General features: G+C 45.4%; 1 protein-coding gene across 2 annotated transcripts in view; it reads left to right on the top strand.

Moving 5' to 3' along the window:
* The window catches only part of LOC137542569 (allergin-1-like), a 122968-nt gene that overhangs the window by 56934 nt on the left and 53020 nt on the right, over nt 1-13014 (top strand). Inside the window, exons 4-5 of one of the 2 annotated variants that reach the window (XM_068264591.1) lie at nt 945-1238; nt 1347-1376. In XM_068264591.1, the coding sequence (XP_068120692.1) occupies nt 945-1238; nt 1347-1376 (324 nt within the window). The remainder of the gene's footprint in view (nt 1-944; nt 1239-1346; nt 1377-13014) is intronic. The other variant, XM_068264592.1, reaches the window with a different exon arrangement.

The following is a 13014-nucleotide window of genomic DNA, read 5'->3' as shown; positions in this document are numbered from 1 at the left end:
GCTCTACAAAATAGTACTGGCCCTTTAAGTATGCACTCGTGCTGCTCTCTTCGACTGGATGGAGCCAGTTACTGATGAAAACAAGAAGGTGGGGAGGACAGAGAGCGCTCCGCTGGTGCATTAACCAAGGTATGTATTTGACACACACATTAAAAGTTGCACTTACAAGTCTAGTAGCTGTGCTGCGCTTTGCATCAGAATCCTCCAGACGGTTGCCTCAGCCTAATCCAGCATGGCCAGGGCTGGTGGTGTAGATGGTATTACGAGAGGACGTCCATCTGGGGAGAGCGGTGCGTGGCTTCTGCCATCACTACCGGTTTCGGCGTTAGTCCACGCCTTCCTCAGGTCCTGATGAAGGCGTGGACTAACGCCAAACCGGTAGTGACTTCAGACGGCAGAAGCTGCGCACTGCTCTCCCCAGACGGACGTCCTCTCGTAATACCATCTACACCACCAACCCTGGCCAGGCTGGATTAGGCTAAGGCAACCTACTGGAGGATTCTGATGCAAAGCGCAGCACAGCTACTAGATTTGTAAGTGCAACTTTTAATGTGTGTGTCAATTACATACCTTGGTTAATGCACCATCGGAGCGCTCTCTGTCCTCCCCCACCTTCGTGTCTGACATTATTGTCAGATCTGAAAGATTAGCTTCATGCTTGTTTCTGGCATTATTCAGACACTTCTGCATCCTAATAGACCAGCAGGACTGCCAGGCAACTGGTATTGTATAAAATGAAATAAATATGGCAGCCTCCATATATTTCTAACTTTAGTTGTACTTTAAGAGGAGAGAGAGGTTAGGGTGGAGGTGAGGAAGTGGGCAGTAAAACTGAAAATAACTACACAAAAGAATGGTAGACAAATGGAGAAAGATTATGTTTAAACACAAACTGATCAAGGTTATGTCTCAGGAGGATTTTGCTGCCGATTTGTTTGTTACAGATTATGATCCAATCCCACTATCAAACCCAGAGCTGACCCCGACACCTCCAAATGTCACAATTGGAGATACTGTAACCATTCGCTGCCTCTCCAGAAGTGGACCTCTCCCAGTCACATACACATTATTCCACAACATGTCAGTCAGAGGCGCAGAAACGACATCTGGGAGGAAGAGAAGCGCCACATTCACCATTACTATCTCTGATCTCTCCAGTCTGGGACCGTACAAGTGTAAAACCAACAACAGCCTCACCTCTGCCACATACAGCAACGAGTTCACGTTTACACAACTAGGTGAGGAACCTCAATACTGAATAATTTCAAGATAGAAGTATACAAATAGGACATAGAGCTCATCAGTCTATGATGCTGTAATAATGTTTTTTTGAATTCTCTCTGTAGAATTGAAGTCAGAGGATCCTGGACTCAGTGGTGAGCAAATCATTCTGCATGACTATAAACAGGGGATATCTGAGATGTAAAAATGATGTAATGCTCAACATCACCGTTCGTCGAACTCACCTAAACTTACCATATCCTGCTACACGGAACCCGTGTCCTGAACCCACAACCCCTCAGTGCTGTATAACATGTTGGGAATAGATCTCTGTAAAACTTACCAACATCTGTGAGGAAAAATAAATACTTACCAAAAAGTCGAGGGAAGCCTCCAGATTATCCAGACTCCAGAGGCTTCCCCATGGCCTCCTCAACCCCACTAGGCAGGACACTCTTCGTCTTTAAAGGGAACCTAAACGGAGAAGGATATGGATTTTTCCTTTTAAAATAATACCAGTTGCCTGAATCGCCTGCTGATCCTGTGTCTCTAATAGTTTTAGCCACAGCCCCTGAACAAGCATGCAGATCAGGTGCTCTGACTGAAGTCAGACTGGATTAGCTGCATGCTTGTTTCAGGGTGTGATTCAGCAACTATTGCAGTCACAGAGATCATCTGGACTGCCAGGCAACTGGTATTGTTTACAGGAAACATCCATATCACTCTCAGTTAAGGTTCCCTTTAAAGAGAACCCGAGGTGGGTTTGAAGAATATTATCTGCATACAGAGACTGGATCTGCCTATACAGCCCAGCCTCTGTTGCTATCCTAAACCCCCCTAAGGTCCCCCTACACTCTGCAATCCCTCATAAATCACAGCCACGCTGCTGACAAACAGCTTGTCAGAGCTGGCTGTGTTTATCTCTATAGTGTCAGTCTGCTGCTCTCCCCGCCTCCTGCAGGACTCCAGTCCCCGCCTGCATCCCTTCCCTCCCTGCTGATTGGAGGGAAGGGACAGGGGCAGGGACCGGAGCTATGCAGGAGGCGTGGGAGCAGCTGAGACTGACACTACAGATGTAAACACAGCCTCATAGCATGGCTGTGATTTATGAGGGATTGCAGAGTGCAGGGGGACCTTAGTGGGGTTTGGGATAGCAACAGAGGCTGGGCTGTATAGGCAGATCCAGCCTCTGTATGCAGATAACATTCTTTAAACACACCTCGGGTTCTCTTTAACAGTGAAGCCACTCTTGGGGCTGGTTCACACTTGTTTTAAAATTGTATCCGTGGCTCCAGTTTTTTTCCCAGATCAAAACCGGAGCCATGGATGACAATGTTAAAAATAGCCAAAAAAAAAAAAAAAAAAATGCGTTCCAGGGAATCCGTTTTGAAAACCTCAACGGAAGGTCCAGATTTGCAGGATTTTCACGAACCCCGGATACACGGAAGGGTTGTGAAAATCAATAGGGAAACGGATACCCCTTTACCCAGGCATCTTTGGACACAGAAACTGATCCGTTTTCTGTGTCCCAGCCCTGTCTGTGGGTGGGGAGGGGACTGCCATGCTGGAGGGGGTAGCAGGCAGGAAGGGGGGCAGCGGTGGTGGGGGGGGGGGGGCGCAGCTCCCCTTCCAGCTAATTTCATTAATTAAAATAATTTTAAATCAATGCATCATGTATAGAAAGGCAAGCGGCCGTCACTTCCTGCAATGCCGTCCAATGAAGTACAGAGGGCAGCATTGCAGGAAGTGACGGCGAGCGGTGGAACACAAGGAAGTAAGTTCTCTGCTCACTGCTTGCCTTTTATACATGATATATTGATTTAAAATGATTTTAATTAATGAAACTAGCTGGAGGGCGAGCGGGGACGGCAGGACCCAGGTGCCGCTGCCCCCCTTCCTGCCTGCTACCCCCTCCAGCATGGCGGCCCCCTCCTCACCCACAGACAGGGCTGGGACACAGAAAATGGATCAGTTGTCCCCCTCCCCACTGCTGCCCCCTTCCTGCCTGCTACCCCCTCCAGCATGGCGGTCCCCCCACCCACGGCCAGGGCTAGGGACGTTTCCACGGATTGGAAACGTAGGCTGCAATTGGCCATTTTCTCTCAAAATGGATAGAATTTTTTTTTTAACAAAAATGGATCTGATCTGGAATGGACAAATGTCTTGAGGTCAAGAATGATGGGGAAAGCCTTTGGACTTTTCATAAGTGTCCCTCTACCAAGGTAAATATTACATCTAACGTTAGTTCAGGTTCACTTTAACTATTGTGAGGATTTATCAGACACAGGTGACTACTAGGCATACAAATAATTATTTAGATACAGATGTGAAGTTGGAGTCAGAGTTGAGGTCGGAGCAAGTTTTGGGTACTAAATATATCAACTCCTAATATATGTAACTGCAAACTAACAACAAATGGTTGTGTGCTCAGACCAGGTGTCACCTGACATATAATGGCTGCCTCATGTCTATTGACTCATTAAAATGGCACAACGTTTGCAAAATGCATCTGCTTGCCAGAATATGCAGGATCTAAAACAACATTACTACTGTATCCTAGCAGGAGTTAGTTCACACAAAATACTAACTGTATACTGTTATTCAAAATAAAAAAAAAAAAATGTATGTAAAATGTATATGTAATAAATTACAGTACATAGTATTTCTCAGATTTCATAAATAACTTGTATATACAGTAATAGCGGTGCTTAGCCCACAAAAATGAAATAATAAACCGGTAAAAAAAAAATAGAGGAGTTCCTTGTGCTGCTGCGATAAAGCAGTCACAGCATTTTTAACCACTTGCCGACCGCCTTAAGCCGATGGGCGGCGGCAAGGGCTGGGCCCAAACGACCGCAATACGCCCATCGGCGGCGGCGGGCGTGGTTATGCGGCGATAGCGTCATTCGTGACGCGATCAGCCGCCGGTGACTGGCTCCGCCCCCCTCGCGCTGTAACTCGCCGGCCGTTCGGAAGCGCCGTCGGGTTACTAGCACCCGGATCGCCGGTAACTACGCGTATAATAGGCTTTGTAATGTATACACAGCCTATTATACAGGCTGCCTCCAGCCCTGGTAGTCCCAGTGTCTGCAGCCACCCTAGTCTGCACCCAAGAACACTGATTTCCCCCCCTGCCCCCTGATCGCCTACAGCACCCCTCAGACCCCCCCCCCTGCCCACCCCGCAGACCACTGTTTGCACCCAGTCACCCCCCTAATCACCCATCAATCACTCCCTGTCACTATCTGTCAACGCTATTTTTTTTTTAACCCTAAACTGCCCCCTGCTCCCTCCTGATCACCCCCTCACCCCTCAGATTCTCCCCAGACCCCCCCCCATGTACTGTATGCCTCTATCCCCCCTGTAATAACCCACTGATCACCTGTCAATCACCCCCTGTCACTGCCACCCATCAATCAGCCCCTAACCTGCCCCATTGCAGGCAATCTGATCACCCATCCACACCAATAGATCGTCCGCAGATCCGACATCAGATCACCTCCCAAGTGCAGTGTTTCCATCTGTTCTCTCCTCTAAACACCCACTAATTACCCATCAATCACCCCCTATCACCACCTGTCACCGTTACCCATCAGATTAGACCCTAATCTGCCCCTTGCGGGCACCCAATCGCCCACCCACACGCTCAGATTGCCCTCAGACCCCCCCCCCCCTTTATCAATTCGCCAGTGCATTATTTACATCTGTTCTTCCCTGTAATAATCCACTGATCACCTGTCAATCACCCATCAATCACCCCCTGTCACTGCCACCCATCAATCAGCCCTTAACCTGCCCCTTGCGGGCAATCTGATCACCCACCCACACCATCAGATTGCCCCAGACCTACCCTCAGATCACCTCCAATGAGCATTGTTTACATCTGTTCTGCCATCTAATCACACATCAATCAGCCCCTGTCACTGATACCCATCAGATTAGACCCCTATCTGCCCCTAGGGCACCCAATCACCCACCCACACCCTCATAACGCCCTCAGACCCCAGCCCTGATCACCTCGCCAGTGCATTGCTTGCATCTATTTCCCCCCTCTAATCACACCTTGAGACACCCATCAATCACCTCCTGTCACCCCCTAGCACACCTACCCATCAGATCAGGCCCTAATTTGCCCCGTGTGGGCTCCTGATCACTCGGCCAAACCCTCATATCCCCCTCAGACCCCCTTCCAATCACCTCCCCAGTGCATTGATTGCATCTATTTTCCCCTCTAACCACCCCCTGAGACACCCATCAATCACCTCCTGTCACCCCCCTAGCACTCCTATCCATCAGATCAGGCCCAATACAACCTGTCATCTAAGAGGCCACCCTGCTTATGACTGGTTCCACAAAATTTGCCCCCTCATAGACCACCTGTCATCAAAATTTGCAGATGCTTATACCCATGAAGAGTCATTTTGAGAAATTTGGTTTCCAGACTACTCACGGTTTTGGGCCCATAAAATGCCAGGGCAGTATAGGAACCACACAAGTGACCCCTTTTTTAGAAAAAAAGACACCGCAAGGTATTCTGTTAGGTGTATGATGAGTTCATAGAAGATTTTATTTTTTGTCAAAAGTTGGGCCCCTTAGCGCACCTAGGCTGCAAAAAAGTGTCACATGTGGTATCGCCATACTCAGGAGAAGTAGTATAATGTGTTTTGTGGTATTTTTACACATACCCATGCTGGGTGGGAGAAATCTCTCTGCAAATGGACAATTGTGTGTAAAAAAAATCAAAAATGTGTCATTTACAGAGATATTTCTCCCACCCAGCATGGTTATATGTAAAAATACACCACAAAACACATTATATTACTTCTCCTGAGTATGGCGATACCACATGTGACACTTTTTTGCAGCCTAGGTGCGCTAAGGGGCCCAACTTTTGACAAAAAATAAAATCTTCTATGAACTCATCATACACCTAACAGAATACCTTGCGGTGTCTTTTTTTCTAAAAAAGGGGTCACTTGTGTGGTTCCTATAGTACGGCGATACCATGTGTGACACTTTTTTGCAGCCTGTGCTAAGGGGCCCAAAGTCCAATAAGTACCTTTAGGATTTCACAGGTCATTTTGAGACATTTGGGTTGAAGACTACTCACGGTTTAGGGCCCCTAAAATGCCAGGGCAGTATAGGAACCCCACAAATGACCCCATTTTAGAAAGAAGACACCCAAAGGTATTCCGTTAGGAGTATGGCGAGTTCATAGAAGATTCTATTTTTTGTCACAAGTTAGCGGAAAATGACACTTTGTGAAAAAACACAATTAAAATCAATTTCCGCTAACTTGTGACAAAAAAAAAAAAAACCTTCTATGAACTCACCATACTCCTACCGGAATACCTTGGGGTGTCTTTCTAAAATGGGGTCATTTGTGGGGTTCCTATACTGCCCTGGCATTTTAGGGGTCCTAAACCGTGAGGAGTAGTCTTGAAACCAAATGTCGCAAAATGACCTGTGAAATCCTAAAGGTACTCATTGGACTTTGGGCCCCTTAGCGCAGTTAGGGTGCAAAAAAGTGCCACACATGTGATATCGCCGTACTCAGGAGAAGTATTATAATGTGTTTTGGGGTGTATTTTTACACATACCCATGCTGAGTGGGAGAAATATCTCTGTAAATAGACAATTGTGTGTAAAAAAAAATAAAAAAAAAATCAGAAATTGTCATTTACGGGGGTATTTCTCCCACCCAGCAAGGGTATGTGTAAAAATACACCCCAAAACACATTATACTACTTCTCCTGAGTACGGCAATACCACATGTGTGGCACTTTTTTGCAGCCTAACTGCGCTAAGGGGCCCAAAGTCCAATGAGCACCTTTAGGCTTTACAGGGGTGCTTACAATTAGGCACCCCCCAAAATGCCAGGACAGTGAACACACCCCACAAATGACCCCATTTTGGAAAGTAGACACTTCAAGGTATTCAGAGAGGAGCATAGTGAGTCTGTGGCAGATTTCATTTTTTTTTGTCGCAAGTTAGGAGAAATGGAAACTTTTTTTTTTTTTGTGTCACAAAGTGTCATTTTTCGCTAACTTAATAAAATCTTCTATGAACTCAGTATGCCTCTCAGTGAATACTTTGGGATGTCTTCTTTCCAAAATGGGGTCATTTGGGAGGTATTTATACTATCCTGGAATTTTAGCACCTCATGAAACATGACAGGTGGTCAGAAAAGGCAGAGATGCTTCAAAATGGGAAAATTCACTTTTGGCACCGTAGTTTGTAAACGCTATAACTTTTACCCAATCCAATAAATATACAGTGAATGGTTTTTTTTTTGTTTTTTTTTAAATCAAAGACATGTAGCAGAATAACTTTCTTGCTCAAATGTGTAGGAAATTTTACTTTATTTGAAAAATGTCAGCACAGAAAGTTAAAAAAGTAATTTTTTGACAAAATTCATGTCTTTTTTGATGAATATAATAAAAACTAAAACTCGCAGCAGCAATCAAATAGCACCAAAAGAAAGCTGTATTAGTGACAAGAAAAGGAGGTAAAATTCATTTAGGTGGTAGGTTGTATGACCGAGCAATAAACCGTGAAAGCTGCAGTGGTCTTAATGGAAAAAAAAGCTCTGGTCCTTAAGGGGCGAAAAGACCGGAGCAGTGCTTTTCAGCACTGCTAGATTTGGGCGCAGCCGGCGCCTCCATAGACTTCAATAGGAATCATTCCTATTGAAGCGCTCAGTGAGTAACGTCGGCTCCATCAGACGACGGAGCCGAGGTTGCTTAAAAACATAATAATTCCGCCTCCAGCAATAGCTGGAAGCCAAATTATTTCATTCCCCCACTTTCCATGTCGGCCTGGAGTGGGAATAGTAATTAAATCGCCCCGGACTTGCGCAGCAGCAGGACCAGCCATATAACAGCTGGATCCTGCGCCCAAGTCTACCGGCGCCGATTTCAAATGTACTCCGAAAAGACTGTGGTCCTCAAGTGGTTAAATTCAGATGACCATTTCTTACATTATATAACACCATCTCTGCTGTAAGAATAAAGCCTGGTGAGTACTTGTGACGCTAGATGCAAATAATTCAGAGATAATGCAGATTTTTGCAAATTTTGTATGCAAAATTATGTAGCTTGAAAATGGTGGACCAATCAAATTCCATCTGCAAGATTTTTTAAGCTGAATACATTTTCTCCCAAACTTGCATAATCCTGAATCAACTCAGAATTATTTGCATCTCATTGCCCTTTCCTAGTCAACTTCCTTATGCTGCATACACACTTGAGATAAAAGTCTTTGGAAAAGGCAAGATCACAGACCAATCTTACCACCCTTTATGTAGTATGAGAGCCATACTCTACACAGTCTATTCTATGGAGCTGAACTCCCCATCAGATAGAAATCTTTGAAAGATGCTGCACACACAGATGCTGTACACACTCAAAAGATCTGTAGCTCCAAAAGATCCATTCCTGCAAAATGCATTCATAGTCTATGAGATCTGCAGATCATCATACACACCTTGTTTAACAGGCAATCATCTGCAGATCAGATCCACCAGGATGGATTTTCAGATCTGCAGATGATTGCGAGATATGCAGATGAAGTCTGTTAAACAAGGTGTGTATGAGGATCTGCAGATCTCATAGACTATGAATGCATTTTGCAGGACCGGATCTTTTGCAGGAAGAGATCTTTTGCAGATACATATATATACATATGTCTCCGCTGTCTGCCTTTGAAAAAGCCACTAGTTGCGGCGAAACATGTCAGGCTTCTCCTGACAGCGCTCCTCAGCTTCCACACCATTGGGACCACTGTGCTACTTGGAGGACACTTTGCTGGCTACACATGGCACCTATGGCAATTCAAGGTTCCAACTGCACCACTGTGTGAACCCTCCACTCAAGGGACTGGTAACTATATGACATCTCCATCCAGCACGTTTACAGTGCATTCATACCCTGCGGTTGGGGGACTGTTTGATGTCGCTATTTGATCGATGGATAATCTTGTTTGCCTGTTGTTCATCTGCAATTAGTCCATGCCCTGCGATTGAGGGATTTTCCTTGCATGTGCCACACACATCTACTGCTTCGCTTTGCTGAACATCTTGTCAACAGCCTGTTCTATATCCACCATGGAGGTTGTCATTGGTGTTTTTTGCTGTCTTCTTGCCTCCAATAAGCTAACAGCCAGATTATTCTGCATCTGAACTATTTACAGCGCTTCTTGCATGGCTGCTATTACCTGCATCTACTGATCATTAACATATTAACACCGGTTTGCCATCATATGCCATTCATCAGCTGTTACTGGCTGTTATGAACTTCATCATCTATGTGCCATTGTGATTACAGCCACATTTTTTCATCAGCATCATCTTTTGCCCTCCTCTGGAGCACAGGAATCCTAGAGTTTGCCACACTGGGGACTGCAGCCCCCTTTTTCGGTGTTGGTCTAGCGTGTGGGGAGAATTTTTATGGGTTTAGTTGTGGGGGGGGGGGGGGTTTATAGGGTCTTCGGTTTTGTGTTTTTGCATCAATTTTGCATGTATATGTGATTGTCATTAATAAAATGTTGTTCGTATTTCTCATGCACCTAAGAGCCAATTCTCATTCCTTTTCCATTTAGCCATTCATTTTCGTTGGCATGTGCATGAGTGAGACTTCCTTGCGAGGTTTATAATAATAATTTTTGTATAGTCTTTATAATACCCTATTTGACGCTGCCCTTAACTTCGAGAGATTGTTTATTAGATTTGCTAAAGGGTTCAGCCCTAAGGTCAGCGATCAAGGGGTTTTTTAGGAGGTGGAGAGAAAGTGATTGACCTGCTCTAATCATTTGGCCATGCTACAGTGGGACGAGATCGTGCAACAGGTTGGGGAGGAGTGCGCACGGGAGAAGGGGGTCAGGGGGGCGGTACAACTCATCAATTCAGGTTTCAGGAAACTAGAAAAGTTATATGAACAAAAAAGTAGAATATGGTGGAATATCAGGTTCAATAAAAATTATTTGTCCGAGGGGAAAATTCCCCTATGGCTACGCATCCAAATTTTTCCATTTAAAAAGAACTTACCTGATGGTTTTAAGTCAAGATGGGAAGACAATTTTGAGAAATGCTCTAGGGTGATGCTGGAGCTTATGCAGGAGCTTGAAGAGGTTGATTTGGTTGATATTGAGAAAAAAATCACCGCGGTTTTGGAATCTCTACATACTGTGGGGGAACACCCTCTATATATTACAAGAAACGACAATTTAAAAACTCATATCGCAAAATACAATAAAGAGATTGTCACCAGGAAGGACATCAAATTTGAACGCGACAAAATCGCGTATAGATTTGGTTACGCCTATAAGTGGGATAAAGTGCCCCCTAAAGGCAAAAAACCTCTTCCACCCAGACATCCTCCGAAAAAACCATCACCACAGGCGCCTGCTGAGGCTCCAGCTAGCTCTAGTGCTGTTGAGGATTCTGACTCATCAGTTGGGGGAGCAGACAAAAGTTCTGTATCCTCCACTGATTTACACCCTGATATTCCTCATCGTCCAGTAACAAGATCAGTGGGAGGTAAGATCCTGCCGAAAACCCTTAAAGATAAAGAGAGTAAGAAAAAAAGAGAGAAGCAAGGTAAAAACAAGCAGGTGGGTCCAATTAATAAATATCTTACAAGTGCCACTGATTCCCAGGGAGAGGAAAGTGAATCTGACCTGGGAGCATGTGGACCTTCTGGCTCCCAGTCCTCCTCTATGGGTTTTTTAGGGGAGGACGGGGAACAGACTGCACAGATGTAGTAGCTCCTTTAATTCAGACCCCATCTTCACCATCTGGCAACTTGCAAGTTGTCAATATTTCTGGCTATAATCTATCTCAGGGCACCATTGATCTCTTGGGCAAGGGCCTTGGTTTCTGCCCTAATAACAATTTAGATAGGTTTGAATTCGTAAAGGATCTGCATCTGTTCGGTCGAAATCTCACTTTAAGATCTTTACATAAGAAGAAAAGTAATGCCCCGCTGGGGGGAGCTATTATGGATTGGAAAGATTGGTCCAATCAAGATTATAGAGCATTAATGGATTTAGTGAAGTTGAGTGAGGAAACGGGTCAGGACGATGAGGAAGAGCTTTTTGGGTTCACGGCTCCTAGGCGAACCAACAGTGAACAGATTAATCAACAATTCAAGCCCAGATCCGCCGCGTTCCCCCCCTTCTCCCTGTGCCCTAGTGTCCATACGTTTGTCTATTTGGTGGAGAAGGACATACGTACTTTATGGATAACAAACAACCAGAAATCGAATTTATCAGAGGATGAGAGTTGCGCTCTGATGGAATTACGCAACAATAGGGACATTATTGTTAAACCATCGGACAAGGGAGGGAACGTGGTGGTCATGAGGACAGAGCAATATGTCTACATGTGTCAGAAGATCCTTGGCAACAAGGAGTGGTATCAGAGGGTATCCGCATCCAGGGTCATCACCAACCAGCGTATGTTGTTCGATCTTATCGACGTGGCGATTGGTCAGGGCGTGATTTCGGCAGAGGTGGGTTCGACTCTTAAAGTGGAGAACCCGACTACACCTACATTTTACGCCCTGCCCAAAGTACACAAAAACGCGAGTCGACCGCCGGGACGGCCCATTGTCTCCGGCAATGGGTCACTAACCGAACGCATTAGTGTGTATGTGGATAAGCATCTACAACCACATGTTCATCGTCTACCCTCATATGTTCGTGATACGTTGCACCTATTGGGAATCCTCGAGGGATTGCAGCTCCCTGCTGGTTCTTTGTTGGTGACCCTGGATGTGGAGGCCCTCTATTCCAGTATCCCACAGGATAAGGGAGTGGAGGTTGTGGGCAAATTTCTTGCGGAGATGGGGATTGATGAGATGCCACATAACCAGTTTGTCCTTGATTTACTGACCTTCATTTTACAGAACAATGTGTTCATATTTGATGATGTGTACTACCTCCAGGTGCAGGGAGCCGCCATGGGGACCACTTGTGCCCCCTCACTGGCGAACCTGTACCTGGGGGGTTGGGAGCGCACCCTTTTTGGCAATGATGCCCTCGTCATGTACCTGTGCCACATTGTTGCGTGGCACAGGTACATAGACGACGTGCTGATGTTTTGGACGGGCGGCATTGAATTGTTGCAGGATTTTGTTATTACACTCAACCGCAATAACTGGAATCTCAAATTCACGATGGAGTGTAATAATCACTCCATAGCTTTTTTGGATCTTAAAATCGATGTCAGTGTCGATGGTCTCCTGTCAACCAATCTTTATCGCAAACCTACTGCATCGAATGCATATCTGCACGTCAGTAGTGCACATCCTACACACACAATTCGTGGCATCCCTACGGGTCAATATTTGAGGGCTCGCCGTAACTGCAGTGATGAAATTACTTTTGAAAAGGAAGCCAAATTATTACGCTCTCGTTTTAGAGAGAGAGGTTATAAGGATCGTTGGCTCAAGAAGGCCTACAAACGTGCGAAAGCGGCGGACCGTACGACTCTTTTGATTAAAAAGAATAAAGATGATTCTAGTTGTAATCTTACCCGTTTAATCACCCGATTTAACGATCAAAATAGAGAGATTGACAGGATACTTGCTCGACATTGGCATGTGCTAACGAACGACAGAATAGTGAGGGATTTTGTATCATTTTCCCCTCAGGTCACTTACAAACGCAGTAAAACCCTGCGAAACTGCGTAACGTCCAGTCATTTCTGGGGCAAAACTGGTCCCCGGAGACACTGTATAGTTACGGGTACTTATAGCTGTGGGGGCTGTGTTTACTGCCAATATTTACAGATTG

Source organism: Hyperolius riggenbachi, chromosome 12, assembly GCF_040937935.1.
Source record: "Hyperolius riggenbachi isolate aHypRig1 chromosome 12, aHypRig1.pri, whole genome shotgun sequence".
In the NCBI taxonomy this organism is placed as follows: domain Eukaryota; kingdom Metazoa; phylum Chordata; class Amphibia; order Anura; family Hyperoliidae; genus Hyperolius; species Hyperolius riggenbachi.
This window is presented reverse-complemented; position numbering and strand designations above follow the sequence as displayed.